The 20,914-nt window shown below is 56.3% G+C and overlaps 1 protein-coding gene across 1 annotated transcript in view; it reads right to left on the bottom strand.

Moving 5' to 3' along the window:
• Positions 1 to 1,158: 1,158 nt before the first annotated feature.
• Positions 1,159 to 20,914, bottom strand: part of FIBCD1 (fibrinogen C domain containing 1) — a 30,659-nt gene continuing 10,903 nt past the window's right edge. The window contains exons 4-8 of the mRNA XM_012808244.2: positions 17,953 to 18,112; positions 17,397 to 17,533; positions 7,069 to 7,165; positions 1,912 to 2,091; positions 1,159 to 1,428 (exon numbers count right to left, since the gene is read on the bottom strand). Coding sequence (XP_012663698.1) covers positions 1,169 to 1,428; positions 1,912 to 2,091; positions 7,069 to 7,165; positions 17,397 to 17,533; positions 17,953 to 18,112 — 834 coding nt within the window. The 3' untranslated portion in view covers positions 1,159 to 1,168. The remainder of the gene's footprint in view (positions 1,429 to 1,911; positions 2,092 to 7,068; positions 7,166 to 17,396; positions 17,534 to 17,952; positions 18,113 to 20,914) is intronic.

The raw sequence follows: 20,914 nt of genomic DNA, 5'->3' as shown, positions 1-20,914 counted from the left end.
CCTTGGTTCTGACAAGAACATACGAGGGGCCTGAGCTGCTGAGCAGGCTGCTGAGGGCTGGGGTTCTGGCTCTGGCACTTGTAGTTCCCACCTATGTGTGTGAGAGGACATGGCAGGACAACCTCTAGGTGGTTTTCAGCCTCGTACCCCACCCTGACTGGGTCCAGGTGGTGGTGCCCATAGTCACCAGCAGGGGGCGGCCTCACCACGGTGACAGCAGCCTCTGGGGGATCCTGCGATAGCCACTGGACGCCAGCGCCTCCACTCATGATTCCAGAAAACCAAGAGGCCCCTGCTGGCCCAGCCCAGAGGCAAAGGCTCTGTCCCCACAGACCAGAGGCAGGAGAAATGGGGTGGCGGCTCCCAGTGGGAGGAAGGCAGGAAGCTGGGTGCAGGTGGAGTAAGACTTCACTGGAGACAGCGCATGGCACAGCAGCTAAGAAGGCTGGAGACCCCCTAGGCCTGCAGGGGGTTGAGGTGGGTGGGTGGGTGGCTTCCACAGAACTGGCCCCAGCCTTAGGGTGGGGGTCTCCACAGGTAGCCATGCCCCAGTCTGGCCTTGGGGCATAATAGGAAAATGGCCACCTAGCCCATTGTCACAGGAGTCCTTGGAAGCAGCCACAGTGAGGTCCTATGGGGAGAGGTGGGTCCTCCAGGTACCCGGGAATGCAGGTGGGGACTAGTGTCCAGAGGACTAGGAAGACCCAGCATTCCCCTCTGAAATGCTTGGAGAGCTCTAGGGGCGTTTTTGACTGCCCTCTATGTTATGTGTCCCTGCAATGCCAGGGGTTTGAGCTGGCAAAGCAGAAAGGCTACCTGGTGGCAGACTGCACCATCCTGGCTAGGAGATGGCAAACATTTAGCACAGGAGCCAGTCTGGATAGGTAGAATCTGGGGTCATCAAATTTGCCAGCTCCCATCGGCAGAGGCAGGAGATAATGTTAGCTGCCAACTGGAGGGGTGGGGACAATGAGAAGGTGGTATGTGACCTCACTGGCCCAAGGAGCTTAGTGTCTGGGCCACCCTGGCCCATGCCCCCAGAAGAGCAGTCAGCCATGCACAGGCAGGCGGAGAATGTTCGCACAGGAGTGGGCTGGCGGCAGGGATGGGATGGGAGGCATGGGGAAGGGGCAAGGCCAGGGGGCAAATAGCTGGACAGTGCACCAGTCTAGTGGTCCTCCCGGACTGGCCGGATCTTCATCTCAGAGAACTTGAGTGAATACTGCCAGCCGGTCCAGGAAGACCACTCCACACCATCAGCATAGGAGGCGTGCGCGCCTCGCAGGTATTGCCCGTTGAGGTTAGATGTGTGGCAGTTGCGGTACCACCAGGCGCCATGGTAGAAGGCAGCACAGTTGTTCTCCGAGTGGTCACTGTCACGGTCCTTGGTGGTGAACCTCATGCCACTGTGTTTCAGGAGGGAGTCGCCTGCATGGTGTGGAGACACAGGGGCACAAGTATACCCTGGTGTGTTGTATGAGTGAGCACACCTGATGGAAGTGTGCACACATGGACACATGTGCTCCTCACACGTGCACATGCACCTGCCGGTCCACACCAGGGTTGTCCATGCAGCACACATTCACACACCCTGCCACCGTGGTGGTCCCCAGGGGGATAGTGGTCCCCTAGGTAGTCTGTGCCCCCTCCCAGCTCATCTACTTCCTCTCCTCCATTCCCAGCCCACAGGGGTTCAGGGGTTCAGGGGTCTGGTTTAGAGCAGACCCACACCCTAGGTCTCTTAATTCCTGGCTGTGGGCTCAGTTTCCTTATCTGCAAAACAGGCAAACAATCTGAGCTATGCTGGCTTCACACTGCAGGGGTGAGGACCAGGTGGGACTTGGAGGTGGCGGCAGGTGGCCTTGGTTGTGGCCCCCTTTCCCCATGCCCCACTACAGTCTAGGGCCTTACCTGCAGTGCCCGAGTAGTCAGCCACGGTGAGCGGGTACCCATCTTCCTCTGGGTCCACAGAGAACAAGCCCACGCCAAAGCTCCCGTAGTGGGCATAGGCCGTGCCGTTGTCAAAGTCCTCCAGGTCCACATGTAGCTCATAGGCAGCCTGTGTGGTCAGGGCATGGATCCTCTTCAGGCCTGAAGTGGGGCAGAAAATGGTGGGAGAAGTTGAGGAGCTTAGGAGTAACCCCCCCAGAGAGAACATAGGAGAAATGACAGCTAAGTTCTTGTGGTTGGTGACAGAAAGAGACAGCTACCAAGTGCATCCTATCAGCCCCAGACTGCTTCCTTCTTCCTGTGGGCTTGTGTTTCACAAGAAACTGAAGACTGACAGTTTCCTTGTCTGGTTTTTTCTACTCGTTTTAAGTTGGGCTATGCTTTCCAGATGGAGAGGTTGTGAGCTGACAGCTGGGAGAAAGATTGCAGAAGGCAGGAGGGGCTGGTGGTGGTAATATCCTCATCTTCCCTTATGCTCTGGGCTCCAACCTCAGCCAGGTGGGGTCTAGTACCTGAACCTGGCCTCTGAGCCTCTGCACATGCTGTGCCTCTGCCTGGGACACTTGTCCCTGCTCCTCCTCACTTGCCTACTTTCCCTTTCAGGTCTCACCTCAGGAAGGCTGCCTGTACTCCTGTCAGGGTTGAGGACTTCCTCTGCCAATCCTCACGTGCCCTGCCACCAAGCTTCATCACTTTGGGTCCCAGCTGCTGCTTCCTCACTGGTTTCTCCACCTGTGTGTCTGTCCTGCACTGTAGGTGCTCAGTAAGTGCTGGGTTGGTGGAGAGGAGGCAGGAGGCAGCTCCCACATTCCTGTGTCCCCAGGGCCTGGCTCTGTACCCCTACCACGGCCCCATCTCACGTGCTTCTTCCCCTCCTCAGTTCTCCTGCGTCCGTCCGAAAGGTCTCACACCAGTGCCCTCACTCAGACACTCAAGGTGCTTCCCTGCTGGTGTGATTACCTCTTGATTAAGAGGGCATTTAATTAAAAGCCTTACAAGTTAGCAGCAGCGAGTGACATTTCATCAGACTCTCCCTCCTGCCTGCCTTTCCCCGGCTCCAAACCCCCTATGAGTCAGTGTGTTACATGGGGCCTGTAGGGACGCCCCTATCTAGCACGGACAGAAGCCATTGGTCCCATCCACCAGGTCCAGGGAACAGGCAAAGTGACCATGAGAGGAGTGAGAGCAGTGCTAACAGCAGGCTTCACCCAGCAGCTCCTTGCAGCCATCCACATTCCTCCCCAAGGACCCTGAATGAAAGGGGCTTTGGGAGCACAGGTTCCTGCCAAGGTCCCCACCTTCCTGTGGTCCCCGCTCCTTCTCCAGCTAGAAGCTCAGGGAAGGCTGCTCCTCTCTGGGGTCAGTGTCTACAGTGGGCCACACAGGGCAGGCGTGAGCATCCGAGAGCTTCACAACACACCAAAGGCCAGACGTAGGTGACAATGGCAACAGCCTCCACCTGGACGGCACTCATGAGGGCCAGGCAGTGTTCTGAGTGCTTCACTTAGATCAGTGGTTCTCAACCTTCCTAATGCCGCAATGTATTTTCATTGTTAAAAAGGGATCACAGCCTACAGGTTGAGAACCGCTGACTTAGATGATGAATCAAATAGATTTGAATGAGGCCAATTTAATTAAGAATCCCTGCCTGGCCCAGTCTACCTGCTACCCAGGTGTTTGCTGGTGCTTCCCAGAGACCAGTGGAGGAGGGTCTCTGACTGTCCCCGTCCCACAGCCAAGAACAATGAGGTTAGGCTGCCAGCCCCACTGGCAACCCAGGCTAAAGGGCCTAGACCCCTTGCTCTTGTTCAGGTCTGACCTGAGGATGAGGGGGATGCTGAAAGATCCTTTTCCCACCGTTAAATGCCATTCCTTTGGGCTAAGCTATGCTCCTAAGGAGTGCCGAGGGGCAGGTCGGGACGCTGGGGCCTGAGTCCCCCTATTACCCTTCCTCCCTCTCTCCCTCCCCTCCCTCCATCCTTCTTCCAGGATCACTCCCAACATTCATGGCTACTCCCCGATACCTTGGGCCCCAGATGGTGAGCCAAGATCCAACCCCCTCACTCTCCCAGTGTGCAGGTCACAGAGAGCTGGGGAAGAGGGTCTGGCAGTCTCAACAGAGAGGAAAAGCACTTCAACCCCACACCTCACGTGGTCACCCAGTGAACCTCAGATGGATTAAGGATCTGAACCTACATCATAACACTAGAAAAGCCCAAGGAAACAATACTGGAAATGGTTTTAATAAATCCAGGAGGGAAAAGCTGGGCCTAAAACTGAGAAGACATGAAGAAAAAGACTGGTGGGATTGACTACATAAAAATTTAAAACTTAGGCTCGGCACCTATAGCTCAACCGGCTAAGGCGCCAGCCACGTACACCTAAGGTGGCAGGTTCGAATCCCCAGCACGGACCCGCCAAACAACAATGACGGCTGCAACCAAAAAATAGCCGGGCATTGTGGCGGGCACCTGTGGTCCCAGCTACTTGGGAGGCGGAGGCCGGAGACTCGCTTGAGCCCAGGAGTTGGAGGTTGCTGTGAGCTGTAATGCCACGGCACTCTACCCAGGGGGACAGCTTGAGGCTCTGTCTCAAAAAAAAAAAAAAAAAATTTAAAACTTAAAAAAAAATTTTAAATTTATAGGAAATAAGCAATAACATGACTGAAAAAGAGGGGAAAAAAAGAAAAACCCAAAAGACAAACGTCTGGGAGTAAATACGTATCATGTATATGGGACAAAGGATCAATAACCTTAATATATAAAGAGCTCTCATAACTCAATAGGAAAAGACAAAACACTCCATGAGAAGGTGACTAGGGAGTGTGGGAAGGCAGAGGGAGGGGACTGTGCAGAGCTGAGGGGCTGCCCTGAGTTGCTATTCTTGTCAGGGTTGGTGTCTGCAGGAGGCTCTATTCAAGGCCTGGTTACATGCTTCCTCCTGCACCTTCAGCAGCTCTGATAGATTTCAATTAAGATACTGCACAAACCTCCATGGGGGACCGCCCCCTGCTGCCACCATCTCCTTATCTTTACACCCCACCTGGGTGGGGAGGGACTGAGGCAGTCCCCTCCTTTCAGCCAGGCAGTTCAGAGCCCAGGGTAGGCCTGGCTGGGCTCCCCCCACCTCAACACACTCATATACTGTGACAAGAGACCTTATGTTTCTGGGCTTCAGTTTCCTCATCTCTAAAAGGGGTGGACAACAGCAGTGCTCTCTTCTAGAGGGGTGTGAGGTTTTAGGGGTCAATGCTGGGGCTGACATGTTCAGGGAAACACATAACCGGGTGTATAGCCTGTAGGCAGGAGGCAGGTGATGGTTGTGAGGTCCACACCAGTGTGTATGTGACCTCTCTGCGGTCAGTACCCATGTGGGTCCCAGGGCACAGCAGTGAGGGCCAGGCCCTGGTGGACCTCAGGGCAGGGGAGATGAAGATGAGTGACAGATCACTCCCCATGTGCCTCTGTGCTCACAGCAGGGTGGGCACCACCTCACCACTTCGACCCTGCCTTGGGGCCCACAACTCCCATCTTCCAGGGGCTCCACCACATCCTTCCAGACCTGGGACCCTCCTGACTACCTGGGTTCTCAGGCCCTCAGTCATACTGGCCCACACCTTTGTTTCCTCCCCCCTTTCCTGTCCCTCTCTCTGGGGACTTCACAGACATCCTTGCCAGGAAGTTAAAGTACCAGGAGCCTCAGGGGCAGGTGGGATGTCCAGACGAGGCAGGTTTGGGCACACCACCGCATGCCATTCCTATGGGCTAAGCTATGCTCCAAAGGGGTGCCGAGGGGCAGGGCAGGACGCTGGGGCCTGAGTCCCCCTACCCTTCCATAGCCTGCACCATGGAGGCAGGAGCACCCCTTACTCCATGCCCACATGTTCACTTTCACATGTGTCTAAAATACAATGGGGGTGCTGCTAATAGGGACATGGGGTTTCTTTTGGGAGTGAAGAAAAGGTTCTGGAAGTAGTGATGAAGATTGTACAACTCTGTGAATATATTAAAAACAACTGAATCCTATACTTTAAAATGGTAAATTTTGTTGTAATGGACAATTACATCTCAAAAAAACCAACAAAAATCTCACCTCAAGCCGTAGCCACTTCCCAAATATATATGTATACATGTGGCTGGGCACAGTGGCTCACACCTGTAATCCCAGCACTCTGGGAGGCCAAGGTGGGTGGACTGCCTGAGCTCACAGGTTCGAGACCAGCCTGAGTAAGAGTGAGACCCGTCTCTAAAAACAGCCGGGTGTTGTGGCGGGTGCCTGTAGTCCCACTCGCTAGGGCGGCTGAGGCAAGAGATTGTTTGAACCCAAGAGTATGAGGTTGCTGTGAGCTGATGCCACAGCACTGTACTGAGGGTGACAAAGTGAGGCTCTGTCTCAAAAATAAATAAATAAATTATATGCATATATGTGACCTCAGACTTGTGGATTTTGAGGATATTATTGTTTAGAATGAAAAGATTCAAAAATTTTTAAATGCTGAATGAATTTAAAGGTTAATAGTAAGTAAATAATAATAATATTAACAGAGCCTTTCTGAGCACTATGGGCAGCACATGGGTTCCCTCAGGATCAAGGCAGGGCCACAGCTAGGAGCACCAGCCAGCTGCTCTGGTGGGAGAAAAAGACTTGGTGTCCCCAGCACAGTCGCGGGGCACTGCTGAACTTCGGGGCACTGCTATGGGGGTGGGGCAGTGGAGGGGCATCCTTGATCTTCTGGTGTCCGGGACGGTGTCCTGCACCTGCCCCCAGTTCTCACCATTCAGGACAGTGAGCAGGTCTCAGGGTGATAGGCAAAGGGCCTCCTGGCTTTTGGCTTCTGGTCAGTCCCACAGCTCCCCACCACCTGGCTCCAGGGGCTGTGGGACCCTCAGCCTTTATGAGCCCATGTCTACTGGGCCCAGTCCCTGCCGGCCACACCTCCGTTGGCTCTGTTCTTATTGGCCTTCTGCATCCTGAGGTGCCTCAGTCACCTTGTGCAGCAACTGTGAGCTGGCCTGGGTATGCCACGGCTGGGGAAACTGAGGCCATATCCACTCAGGGCGGGGCTGGAAAGCACAGAGAGAAGGCCACCCAGGTGGGGCAGTAGTCAGTGGCTCTCACCTAGCCAGTGCTCCCCCGTGAGCTTGCCGAAGCCATCGCGGTACGCTTCCCAGCCCCGGAAGAAGTTCACGGAGCCATCCTCCCTGCGCTGAAACACCTGCAAAGGATAGAGGAGGGTGGGGGGGGGGCAATCACTCCAGGGCCCCCACCCCAACGAGTGTCCACAGGGGCCCCTCTCCCTGCTCCTGACCTGGTCCTTTATATCAACAGCTCCCAGGTGGGTCTGCAACAGAGCAGGAGTTCAGCAGCCCAGTGGTGGATGAGGTGGGATTGGCTGAGGGCCCACCAGTTCCCGAAACAACCCCTCAAGAAGGACCCTCACGGACTAGAGTGGGGTTGGAGGAAAGCCACCTTAAAGGCCATCTCTGCCACCTCACTTTGGGACCCTCTGCTGGTCTCATCTTGGCTCTGGGCTGCAGTTTCCCCACTCATCAATTAAGGGGGGTGGGCAAAGGTCCTGATACCTTTTTTGAGGTCAAAACAAAACTGAACAAAACTCTATTCTCAAGAGTTTTAAGAACCAAGAACAGGGCCCCCTCAGGTTTGGCCACCAAAGCCCCGGCTCTCAATAAGCACCCCTACCCCTCAAGAGCCTGGGCTGGTGGGGTGGGGCCTTGGGAAACCAGCATCCAAGCCACTGCTCAAGGAGGACAAGGAGGGCTGAGGTGTGACCAGGGTACCAACAAGCCACCAAGCTGCCTCTGTTCTTCATTTTAATAACATTCTTGATCTGGGAGTCGGGAATCCCATCGGCTAAATTGCTTTGAAATAAGTACCCGCTGGTCCAGGCCCAAGCTGCCTGGAGTATTTACAAGATCCGCTGACAATCCGCCTGGACCGCCCCAGCCCTCTTTCTGTTTAACAAGCCTTTTCCTGCTCACTCGCCTGGCCGCTCCCCGGCTGCTCACTGCCTCCACCTGTGCCAGCGTCTGACGTGCCGGGGACATGGCCATGGTGCCAGCGAGCTGCCAGCTTCATTACTAAGCAGCCTGATTCCAATGGCTCGGAACTGCCGGGTGCAGGACCCGACCGGCAGCGTCTGCTCGGTGAGTCCGCGGGGACCCGTCAGTCGTGGCATTTGGGCAGCTCTGACGTCAGGGGGCTGGAGGGAGATGACACCGCTTTTTCCCTGCTCTTCTACCTCAGACGTGGCCTGGCCCTGAAATGTGAACGTCCTCAGGAGGAAACCCGATGAGGCTGGGAGAGATCTGAGCTTGGCAGAGGGCGGTACTGATGGCTGCAGATTGGGACCCTGAGCACGCGCCCTGTGAAAGGCCTGATGCTGGCAGCAGCTCAGCCACCCTGAGGAGGCATCAGCAGAGTGCTGCCACAGGAGGGAGCTGGATGGACCAGGGACCCCTGGCCTGGGGATGCGCCTTGTGCACATAGGTGCTGAAGAAGGCTCCATGCCAGGCAGAGAGCCTGGTGGTCTTGGATCTACCTGCCAGACCCCTAGCACTGCCACTGATAGCTCTGGCAGGTCACTCAACCTCTCTGAACCTCAGTTGTTTTATTGTTAAAACAGATCATCACAGCACCTTCCCCAGAGGTGATGACGAGCCACTGAGAATAAGATCAGAGCCTGGCACACAGCCGGTGCTCAAAACATGCTGGCTAGATGAGCCATGGTAGCTCCAAGTCACAGGCCTGGCCATGGGGCTCCTGTTCTGCCCCCCTGGGCCACACCTGCTGTCCCTCTGGACTCTGGCCCACACATTTCCACTTCCTAATGGGCCATTCAAACAAATCTGCCATTGACTAGTTCCATGCTGGGCACTGGCTGGGGAACCAAGTTAGGGGGCACAGCTGCCCTCTAGGACCTTAGAAACACAGGAGAGGCCAGGCTCAGAGGACCTCCCCACTCAGGAGAGGCAGGACAGATTGGGGGATGGGAGGCTGGGTCGGTCCAGTGGGATACTCTACTTCCAGAATTCCAAGGTGGCCCTGGCAGAAGGCAGGGTTCTGAGCCCCATGTTTGTCTGCTGTGTGGCCTTGATCCCTCCTCCCCTCTGAGCCTCACTTTCCTCACCTGCTGATAAGCTCTGACCCCCAGGACCTTGGCAGGGATTACCCAGCACTGCCACTGCAGCCACAGCCAGCTTTATTACTGCCATTGTCATACTTTTCCTGTGGGGCTGCTGGGCTGCCAGGCAAGGCCAAGGGAGGCCCAGTATCCCCCATGGCCACGGGCCATGCCCAGCTGGGGCTGTAGGCAGGAGGAACCCATTACACAGGTGCCCAGCTATGTCCTTCTGAAAAGGCTCAGAGTGAACACAGAGCTTTCCAGGAGAGCTGGCACCTCTGAGGAGCTTCCCCAAGCTCTGGCTCTGCCTCTGCCCACAGCCCAGCCCCCCACTCCACCACCAGGAGGCTGAAGCCCAATGCTGGGATCTGTGAGCTTGCCAGGCCCTGCCCTGGGGACTGGGGATATAGCAGGGGCTCCAGTCAGGGCAGTCACATGCTGGGGCCCTGCTGTAGGGACAGCGAGCAGTGCAGCCCAGACCTGGTGGTGATGTGGCCTGAGTCCTTTTCACTGAGTGCACATTACTCTCCAAATCCTTGCCTTAATCTCAGGAGCTGTCTGTGTCCACCACATGCCCCTCACCCTGTTGTAATTCAGAAGCTGGGACTCTGGCCACAGGGCAAGTAGCCATGTACAGCCATGGGACCTCTGACCCACACCTATGCCCTCAGCCTAAAGGCAGGCTGGACCTGCCCTCAACACCAGCACCCACTGGCTGATGTTCTGCTGTGGTGTTCACACCTATGCTTGGCACTGGTCCATGTTGCCAGAAGCACTGGTTCATGTTGCCAGCCCATGCCGAGGGCTGTCCTTACCCACCAACTCCAACACCAAGTGACAACGGATGCCGGCACTATGCTTGGAAAGCCTGTCCTCATCCCTAAGCTGACTTCAGCAGCCCAATGTAGCCAGACAAGTTAAGTGCCGAGGGTGCCCCAGATCGTCTGTGGGGCTCTCCCGGTCCCAGGCGTAGGGGCATGTTTTGTCTGGCTCTGAGACCCAGGGACAGCTGCAGTTGTGGCTTCATATTTCTGGGAGCCAGCTGGACGTCTGGTTTTCACCAAGCAGAGAGGCATTTAATTACAGAGCAAGGACCAGCCAGACAGGAGGATACCAGGAGGGAAGCAAGTAAAGGATGGACGAGGCCACATCCCCCTCCTGCTCCACCCACAAACAGGAATCCCCACTTAGGCAAAAAGGGCTGGGGAATGGCAGGGAGGGAAACAAAATGATGGCCAGTCAATGTTAAGGCTAACATAGTCACTGGTCCAGCTCCTGGGGCATCTCGCTTGGGGTCTGGCTGGAGAGTGACTGATGTAGAAACACTGCCGCGGCCGCTTGGGCAGGCGCCATGAGTGGGATGACAGCCGGAGCGGCTTTCTCAGAGCAGAGTCTCAAAAGCCCGCCAGCCGCCGGCACATCTTGGAAGTGCTGCTTAGGGGGACTCTGCCAAGGGAGGCTCAGCCCACACGGTCCTACAGATGGTGCTGGGTGGGTTCAAAGGAAGAAGCGGGGCACTTAGGGCGGCAGAAGGGAGAGGACAGCGGCCACTGACAGTCCCCATTTGTCAGCTGGTCATGGGGGCTGAGGGACACAGAGATGCCTCTGGGCTACGTCCGCCTGTTCTGCTGCCAGGGCCATCAGACCCCATCTGACCTGCTCCTTGTTTGCCGTGGTGCCAAGGGCATGTAGCTGGCATCCTGAACACCCAAGCTGGGCTCTGTGGTCACCCCAGCACTGGCTAGCACCATACCATAGAGTGTGGCCACAGCCCTTCCCAACACTGCCCTGGAGGGGACATTGGTACTCCCATTTGGCAGATGAGAAGACTGAGGCTTGGAGAGGTGGGCAGCCTCTGTAGAGCCCAGCTACCTCTAGTGCACAAGTGCAAAGGCTGGGGGATACCCCTTGGCTTGGTGGGGACACTGATTCTCCACGTTCCTGAGCCCAGCTGGTCCTCCTGGCTGGCACCCAGGAGACCCGAGTTCTATCCAGACTCTAGCCACAGGCTGTGTGACCTTCCAAGTCTTGCCTTCTCCCCTGCAAAACAAGGGTAACTGCTCGGGGCCCCAGGTGTGTGCTTAGAACCACACGGCCCTAAGGAGGGGCACACAAGACAGCAGTCCAAAGACAGAGCATCTGCCAACCTGGCACATTCCTCTAAATCCCATGCCTCAGTCTCCTCATCTGTAAAGCGGGGATTATAGTAGCTGCAGCCGCAGGTTTTGAGGAAGATTAAATGAGCCAGCACACAGCCTTCAGTACCAGTAACTAACAGGGCTCGCTGGGAGCTCAGAGGAGTGAGGCAGTCTGTGGGGGGAAGTAAGAGGTAGAGGGGGGCTTCCTGGAGGAGGTGATTGGCTGAGCTACCAGTTGGGCAAGGACTCACCAGGTGGTCAGAGGAGCTGAGACCAAAGAGATGGGGCATAGGTGGGTCCCAACCTATAAGACTGGGGGTGCCTTGGAAGGGTCCTCAGGAGGCAGCAGCTAGGATTTTTCCTAGACTATGGTGAGGCTGCTGCAGAAACCAGTTGCAGACGGGATTGTGTGGTTGCGGAGCTGCGGCATCCACTTGCTTCCCAGGCCTCCTGACCAGGTGAGGGGCCAGGCAGAGGCAGGTTCTTGTTTTTAAAGAACAAAAAAGGAGGATGTGTGAGCAAGCACAGCCTTTCAAATGCAGCCCCTGGGGAGCCTCCGCCTGCTCTCCTAGGAGGCTGTCTTTGCTTGAACCCTTGCTGGGTACCTCTGGGCAGTGTCCCGAAGGAGACCTCTGGGCTTGCTGGCAAGAGCACAGGCTCCAGGAGGAGGAGAGCTGAGTTCAAATCCTGACCCTGCCTCTCACAGACAACAAGTCACACACCCTTTCTGAGCCTCAGTTTCCCTCTCTGCAAGTATTAAACATGTACACTGGGCAGCCTGTGGTAGGTCTGCCTGGCGTCACCACCCCTCCCTTCAGAACCAGCTGCTGGGCCCAGAAGGAAATCAGGCCCACTCCTTGTTTTTGACTGAAAATGGTACCCCCGGGCTTGGCGCCCTGCCATAATTCCCAAGCTTGGCAGTCAGCGCCTGCCAGCTCCTGGCACAACACTGCTCAGGGTTGCCATTTATCAGATGCTGCGTCAGGCACGGGGCTGAGTGTGTCACGTGCATTCGCCTCTCAGTGCATTCACTGCTCAGGTGAAAAGTTTTCAAAATCCACACTGCTCTGGAGACAGGCAAGCTCTATCAGCAAGACCAGCCAAGGGAAGGGGCATCATCATTGGTCACCTTGTTGTTATTTAGTGTATGTGCTCTGAGAACCACTTTCCAGGGCAGCGTGTGAGCCATGCAGCAGTGTGGTGACACTGTGGCCCACAGCAGACCCTGGGATGGGGAGAGCTGGCCACAGGAAGGAGTCAGTGTCCCCTCTGTGGGCCCCTGAGGCCCTGCTGCCCAGCCTCCCCAGCACAGGGCTGCAGCTCCCATCCCAGCGGCACCCCAGAGCTGTTCCTCCCTCTCTGAGCTGGATCCCATCACAGGCTTCTTTGATGTTCCCATGTGAGGGCTCAGGCAGGGAGGAAACTGGGTGTTGGGAAGGAGGGCTGCCCCTCCAGTGGGGCCAATCAGAGGACAGCTGAGCCTGCTGACCCTGAATGCAGGGAGATGCCTAGTGGATCGGGGTGCAGGCAGAACAGTTTGGGCCACTCTGCTTGAGATACGGAGGGACACTGGCTATGCCATGGATCAGAGCACCTGGGCCTGGAGTCACAGAGTCTACTCCAGGTCCCTGCTGGTAGAGATGTTAAACTGGACCCAACGCTATGACCTTGGTCGGTGATTATTCAAAGACAGAGGATTAGTGGTTAGACCTGGGTGGCAGCACTGCCTGCAGACCTTGGTGGCCAAGTTCCTCCATTCACAGGGAGCCTCCTGGCTCATTCCTCCTGGCCTCCTCCCTCCTGAATAAGAAATTTATGAAGGATTCTGACTTTCTCCACGTGGGTATAGCAGCCCTACATTATACCCATTTAACAGATGAGAAAAGTGAAGTTTAAAGAAGTGAAGTTGCACTGCCAAAGGGTGCCAGCAGATGCCAATGGGGTGACCCTGGCATCAGGTTGGTGTCATGGAGGGGCAGGAGGGTCACCCGCACCACCCAGCCCCTGCTGCCTCCTCTGCCTTCTTTTGACCCAGACGCCTCACACAGATATGCCAGAAGCAGGCAGCCACCCTGGCCCCAGAACAAGCCCTGTCATCTCTCTGCCTGTCACCTGCTGCATCCCCAGCACTCAGATCTTCCATCTGGCTCTGGTGGGCTCAGACCAGGGTAGGGCCTCTCCTCTGAGCACCCCCATAGCCCCTCAGCTCTGACACAGTCGACTGATTGGTCCCACTGGGCCAGGAGCAGGCTGGCCTGTCATGTTCCCTACCAACTGCCCTGAGCCTGGCTGGGTGTTGGTGCTCAGTGTTTGAACACTTGATTAAGTGAGTGTCACCATTGAGGGGCACCTGCTGGGGCTCAGGAGGCCTGAGGATGTGGCCTGGGCAAATCTCTGGCCCTCTCCTAGGCTGCCTTGCAGCCTCCAGGAGTTGAAGGGCCCCAGGGCGAGGCCAGGTAGGGCAGGGGCACAGAAACTGTCAAGTGCACCTCGGGCGGGCAGCTGCCAAGCTCCGTTCCTGCCCACTCCAGCCTCTCTGGGAAAAGGCTCTGGTCAGACTGCCCAGGCCCTGAGCTCCAGGATTCTCCAAGGAAGGAGCGTCCAGCACCAGTGCTTGAGGCCCAGCCGGCTGGATGTGAAGCCTAACGACAATGAATGATGTCCGGGTGTGGAGAGGCGGCACCAGCTTTCTCCCAAACAAAAATTGAGTTTCAGAGAAAATCCGTGTGGCAGGGAAGTGATCCTGACAGATGTCTGGAGGTTCTCGGGGAAAGGACTGCTTTTGATGAAACCCTGAATGGATATTAATGTTTACTTGTCATGTAAGCACTTTTCAGATGAGAAGGGGCTCCTTCCCAGAGCCCCAGACCAGGAGTCTGAGTGCTGGGGCTAGCGAGGTGCTGTTTCTCATGCACCCCCTGCAATCACCCTGACTAATGCCATGCCTGGGAATTACCCACCTCCTGGCCCGAATCCTGGCTGACTTCCTGGGAGACTGACTTCAAGTCCACTGGAGTGGAAGAGGCATGGCCAGCACCAATGTCTCGATCTTTCATTACGCCTGTCCTAACCCTTAACTCTGATTTCTGAGTCCGGCTGGTGCCTCTCACTGTTCTGTGCTGAGGGGTTCCCAGTGGCAAGCGCCATAACTCAGCCGTTCTTGCAGTTAGGAAAACAAAAGAGCTTTTAACCCCCAGACGCCGATCCAGTACATTTAAAAGCTCTCCTCCAGAGCTGAAGGCAGGGTTAGAGCCACGTCTGTGTTTGGGGTGTTCAGTATCCTGCTCCCACGTTGGCCCCAATATGGCCAGTTCTACCCTGCCAGCTCCCCTCAGCCTCCTCCGCCTGCCTGGCTTGGGCGTCCATGTGCTCACCCTGCTCTGGGTTGCTGACCCCTTTCCAAAGTGCCAAGGCTGTGCCTTTATTCCCACCACATGTCCTTCCCCTCCAGAAGCCGCCCTGTCTCTCCTCTCTCTCTGGCACTGGTTTTACCGCCTGGCAGTTTGCAGCCTGAGCATCAATACACCAAAAATGGTCAAGGCCAAGCTCCTTGGCAAGGAACTGAGGATCTTTCTGGCCTCTCCTCCTGCCCCAAGTCCAAGGTCAGAGACAAGGGAAGCTTCTACCTGGACCCCACCTCCCATGGCTTCAGCTTCCCACCTCCTGAACCACTGTGGATTCCCTCCTGGTGGGGCTCAGTGAGGCAGGGTCACCGTGGGGTAGCCGGAGTCTTGCAGAAAGAGTGACCGAACAGCTGCCAGATCTCCTATGAAATGCTTGACCACAGGCGCTTGGTGGTAGAAGCCCAGATCAGGCCCATGGAGTGCTAAAGTGAACATGCATCTTTTTGTCTGTCCTTCCTCATCTTCTGAGGTTCGGCAGTAGGCATGAATGATTCCTGCCATAGCTGCTAAAACGCCAGCTGCTTGCACTGAGGACTATAGATGTGTGACCAGGACCCACCAGTTGGAAGCATGTGCTGACCTTGAATCAACAGCTGGGGAAGCCAAGAAGCAGCATGGGAGGGATCTCCCCTAAAGTAAGCATGAGAGACTGCACCCCAGGCCCACATCCATCGGGGGTAGGGGTGGGGGCCCATGCCCAGGCCTGGCTTCATCCAGCCCTCAGTGGCACAACCCTGTGGCAGTAGGCTTCTCACCAGGGCAGTGGGGGCCTCCATTCCTGTGAGTGGCCCTGGGCTGGCTTCTCAGGCCTCCCAGTCTCCCTCAGGTACCATCCTCCTCTGCTTCACTGGACGCTTTCTGTTGCTTGCAGTGCAGAGCTCTAAGTGCTGAAGGTGGTTAAACTGAGGCTCAGAGAACTAAACTAACTTGCCTGAGGTCACGCAGCAGGATTGAGAGCCACACCCAGGGCTGTCTGTGGATGGTGGAGGGGCTCCATCACAGGCCTGAGTGCACAAAATGCCTCCTCCCCTTTTCGCTCCCCATGGTGCCCAGGGACGCAGGCTGTGGCTCCTGAAGCACAGTTCTTAGCCCAGCTTTCCTCTCTGCATCACCCTCGACAGCTCCCCAGTGCCCGTTCCAAACCCCACAGGCTGACACATTTAGCACTCTAGTCTCGTCTCTGCATGTGCCGCACATCCCAGTTGACTGGTCCCTGAATGTGCTGCGGGATCCTTGCTAGGTTGCTCCCTCTTCCCAGAACACCTTCTCTCCTGCACATACTCGCACGAGGCCATACCCACCACTACGACTCATAGAAGTGCCACCATCTCTAGGAAGCTTCACAAAGCCTCCCCCACCTCTGCCACCTCCAAACCCCACAGACTTATGTTCCTTGGAAGAACTAGGACAGGGGCTTCCCCATCTCTGTGCTTCCCCACTTTCTAGTATTCAGTAGGAGCTCAAAAATGTCAACTGAAATTAAGTGTGAAGCTGAGAATCCTTAAACAGCCAGTTCTACTGTCCTGCTTTCCACTGGCAAAGAGTATCCCAACCACAACGTACGGGTGGAGGCTATGCCGCTTTCAGGGTGGCACAAAGACCTTGAGACAGTGGTGCAAGTTGTTCACTGCTCAAGGGCACCCAGCCAACAGGGCAGAGCTCAGATCTGTTCTCTTCACCAAGCCCAGCACCCCACTATGCATAAAGGAATGGACATGCATTTGCTAAATTTGTACAAAATCACCCACAGGCTAGTGGAGGCCCTGCTAAAAGCCCAATCTCAAGCCTGAGCCTCAGGAGAGGGTCAGAAGCCCACCAATTTGGAGAAGGGGCAGTAAGCCTAGGTCCCACTGTTAGTAATTTCAGTAATCCTCAGTTCCAGAAGTGAGGTCAGCAAGCCACACCTGTGGACAATTTTTGCCTGCTGCCTGTTTCCATACAGCAAATGAGCTAAGAATTATTTGAGCTTTTAAAGAGGTTTTTTAAAAGAAAAAGAAAAAATTTTAAATATCCTCTGAGTAATATTTGAGGAAGTATATGTGAACATTTTATGAAATTCAAATTTCAGCATCTACAACTAAAGCATAATTGGAGCAAAGCCACACCCGTGCCTTTTTGCATTCTCTGTGGCTGTGTCCCCTGCAAAGGCAGCATGCAGGTGCCATCACCGAGACCTCTGGAGACAGCTAACTGTGTGGACCGCAAACCTAAGACACTCCCACGTGGTCCTTTGCAGACGCAAAGTGCAGACCCAGCTCCCAGAACAGAACGGGCCCTGGGGTCTGCAAACCCCTCTCCCTGCACCTGTAGCCATCCCTGCCCTGTGACTGGCAGCTGGGATGTTTCACTGCTGCGTTTTCCCTCCTGGGCAGGACTCGGGAGGTAGGGAAGCCGTGGGGTCTCGGCTCCCAGCTGTCACTCTTTTTCCTTTTGCACATGTGCCCTGAACCAGACCACTCAACATGTGGGCCCTTCAACTCCTGTTAGCAACAGGTTCCTGGTGTCAGGTGTCATCCCAGGACCCAACCCCAGTACCCCTCCCCCAAAGAACCAGGTTGGCTCAGAGTGCAATAGGTGGCCCCTGAGCAGGTCTGCCCTGGGTGGGCCCCCTGGGGTCAGCTCACAAACCCTTCTCTCCAGGTCAGGTTTCTGTAGGGGTGGAGATTAGGCAGAAGGGAACTGGGACAGGGTCTGCCCACAGTGGGAGGCTACTTTGGGCTACCCCAGGCCTGTCCTGCCCACCACATAGCCCAGCAGACTCACCGTCCAGCCGCCACCGTCTGTGCGCATGTCGCAGTAGACCTGGAAGCCAGCTGGGTAGTGGATAGGGAAGACAGAGTACACACCATCGTCCTGCTGTCCACTCAAGAGGACATCCAGACAGTCCCGGGGCCGAGAACCTGAGATAGGCCAGGCCCGTCAGCACAGCTGCACCAGGCCCTGTGTCCCCACCCACCCCATTCTGGGCCCTCTGACTTGTCTGTCCACTGCAGGGCCACACGTGTCGTCACGTGGGGTTGAGTCAGACTTTGGCTCTGCCCCTCCCTGGGTGGGTTTGGGTGAGTGAACTACCTCTCCAGCCTCACTTCCCTTGTCTGGAAAATGGGCTGAGAGGGCTCAGTGGGAGGTGGGGGGAAGGTGCTCCCTGGCCTGCAGGAAGCCCTTGCCGACCTTACCAAAATGCGGGGGTGGGGGGAATGGAAGACAAAGCTGGGCCTGGGCCATGGGTAACTTGTGGTGGGGTAACCCTCGCTCAAGCTTTCTCTGATCCCCAGGGCTGGGCACAGAGGCACCACCGGCACAGCCCTTGCCCACTCACCGCCGGCACAGCCCCGGGGCCGGGCTCCCCGGGCAGGTGCCCTCTGAAGGTCGGCCTTGACTCGGGGCCGGCCCAGCCCCCGGTCCCTCTGCAGAGCATCCAGGACATCACTGACCGAGTTCACCAGGTGAGCCATGTGGCCTTGGCTCTCAGAGAGAAGCTGTGAAGCACAGAGCTGGGTGAGCTGAGGGGCATGGGCCACGGTAGCCTTCCCCTATCAAGAGCTCCTGGCTCAATGGCAGCCCTCACCCTGCTCTGGCCCCAAAGCACCTGTGTAAGATGGTCTAAGGGGGCCACTAAGCTGTGATGAATACTATGCTCTGGGACCTCCAGTGCTCAGAGGGCAGGAGTGCAGGAGGGAAGGGACAGGGTCTCAACAGGTACCCACCCCCAGGCTCTGTTCTCTGGCCACCTCTGGGTATTCAGCCCAGGGCCAGATGGGCTGGAGAAGGAGTGCCGAGGCAGCCCCTGGTATCAGGCAAACCTGGCTTCAACCCAGCTTGCCCACATGCTAGTGACGGGACGGAGGGCAAGAGGCCAGTCTGAGCCACATCTTCCCAACATGGTTGTGCTGCCCCAACTGCTAGGGGACCATGGTGACACCACACAGACAGCCCAGCACGGCACCAGGCCTGGGGCAGCTCGGTCCTGTGGATCAGTACAGCACCTGAGCAGTCCCAGCTGCCGCTCCCAATCCTCAGCAGGGCCGCCCAGGCAGTGGGGGTTGATGTGCAGTTGGAAAAGGGGGTGGTTGCCCTGAGGCTGGAGGATCCCCCAATCCCACCCTCCTCCCACCTGCAAACATCACTTTGAGTTTCCATGGCTCTCTGACGTCCACGACCTCACCAGGACCCCCACAGTGCTGCAAAGAGGTGGGATTTGAAGTTGTCATCTCCTTGTTACAGATGGAGAAACTGAGGCACAGAAGGAAAGGCTCCTGAGAGGGACAGGATGGGGACCAGGACTTAGGCCACTTCCCCAGGGTTGGCTGCCAGAAAGGAGCCAGAGCTACGTCCTCATAAAGTGAGACTGGGGAGCAGAGAGGGCCAGGGTGTAGTCTGGACCCAGGCTCTGGCACTGGCTGCCGTGTCTTAACTCCAGTCCCCTCCCCCTACTCACTATCTGAGTGACCCAGGAACAGGGACCTCCACAAAGCAGGGTGATGAGACCTGTCTTTCTGAGGCCAGGGAGTCAGGATAACCTGTGTTTGGGAGCCTGGACAATGTCATCTATTTGTATGACTCTCACCCTTTCCTTGAAGGGGGTTGGACTCAGGTGCATTCCTGCCCTCCCCCCCCACCCCCCCACCTCCCGCAGACTGAAGGGTCTGGGCTCCAGGAGGCTATAAAACCACGCTGGGGGAGGAGGGTCACAGGCAGACTGTAGCTGGCCAGCAAGCAAGCTAGTGAGTGAGTGTGGAGCCAGCCAGGTCTGCATACACTGAACCTGTCACTTGCCAGATAATAGCCCATTCGTGGAAGGAAAATAGAAATACACAGCGCCAGCAGTTTACAAAATACGACTCTGGGCTGCTCCCGAGGCGGCAGCCCAGCCAGGCTTTTAGCTTCCCTGTCAGTCTCCCTCTGCCAAGCAGGTGATTCAGTGAGGGCTGAGGCCAGGGAGGGAGGAGCCTCACTGGGTGGGCAGGGTGTCGGTGGAGGCCTCCCTGCAGTGTCCTATAGGCAAGCCTCATGGGGCAGGGCCCACAGAAGGACACAGGCAGCCCTGGAGGGAATGACTGGAGGCCAGCAAAGATCACTTGGTTAAGTCACACCAGCATGCCCACCTTTCTGAGTCCATACAGCCAGGGCACACTCAGGCACGGCCCCTCCCTCTTGCTAACGCAGGGGAGAACTCAGTTTAAACCAGGAGATAATTAAAGGTAAAAATGGACATATAAACAGGCCCCGAACTAATGGAGAAGTCAGTCCCTCCGAGCCGAGCTGTGTGGTTGAGTCAGGGAGGACTTGGCAGCTTTTAGAGGCAGTGACATCAGAGTGGCTCTATCTAGCATGACTTAGTTGCATGGACAAGCTTCAACAAGGCGTTTCACCATCCTAAGCCTCAGTCTCCCCCTCTGGAAAGTGGGGTAACATCTGGTGGGCCATCCGGTGGCAGGGTGCACACCCAACATTCCTACTAGAAAATGTATTTCAGTGGCGGGTTCCCATAGGCTTAAATTTTAGCTCACAAACAGTTTCTCCCATAATAAGGAGATGCTGGAGCACAGACAGTGAGTGTCCCCCACGCACCAGACACTGGCCAAGCCTCACACAGGCAAGAGCCCCAGTGTCCCCTCAGGCACATGTTAGCCCCATTTTCCAGGTGAGCAGACCCAGCCCAAAGAGCTATAACCTGCCCAAGGTCCCACAGCTGGTGTAGACAGAGCCAGGACTGGATGCCCCTGCTGTCCCCTCAACCCCCAGGGCGGAACCATTCCACTCAGGCCTGACCTGTGACCACAGTACACACAGATCACACAGCGCTCACCCAACTGCAGGTTTCCACATGCCCCCAGGGGGGCACGGGGTGCTGGAGTGAGGCCCAGGAACCTGCCTTTTAACAAGCACCTCTGATGATCTCAACCCAGGGCACCCAAGGGCATGTCTTAGAGGAACTTAGGTCTAGGCTGATGGCTGAGGGTCCAGGCAGCCTGGAAAGGAGCTGGAGCCACACTGACTGCCTCTGAGACAGAAAGACACACGGTCTCGGGAATCCTGCCTCTGCGGGAAATAAGTTACATCATACATTTTTTGAGAAGTAAGTATGTCAGGTCTGCCATGGTCCTCCTGGGCCCTAGCATGGCTGTAAGTCTCAGAGTGGGTTGTGGGACCCTGAAGTCCCAGCGTTCCACTCCAGCTCTAAGGCCAAGTGGTTTGGAGTGCAATGGGAGCCCAGATCAACTGGGAGATCAGGAACTGTCCCTGCTCCCTGCTGGTGGGGTCTGAGAAGCAGCAGATGG

Source organism: Otolemur garnettii, unplaced genomic scaffold, assembly GCF_000181295.1.
Source record: "Otolemur garnettii isolate 467f Iridium unplaced genomic scaffold, OtoGar3 scaffold00087, whole genome shotgun sequence".
NCBI lineage: Eukaryota > Metazoa > Chordata > Mammalia > Primates > Galagidae > Otolemur > Otolemur garnettii.
Note: the sequence above shows the minus strand (reverse complement) of the source record. Positions and strands in the feature narration are given on the sequence as shown.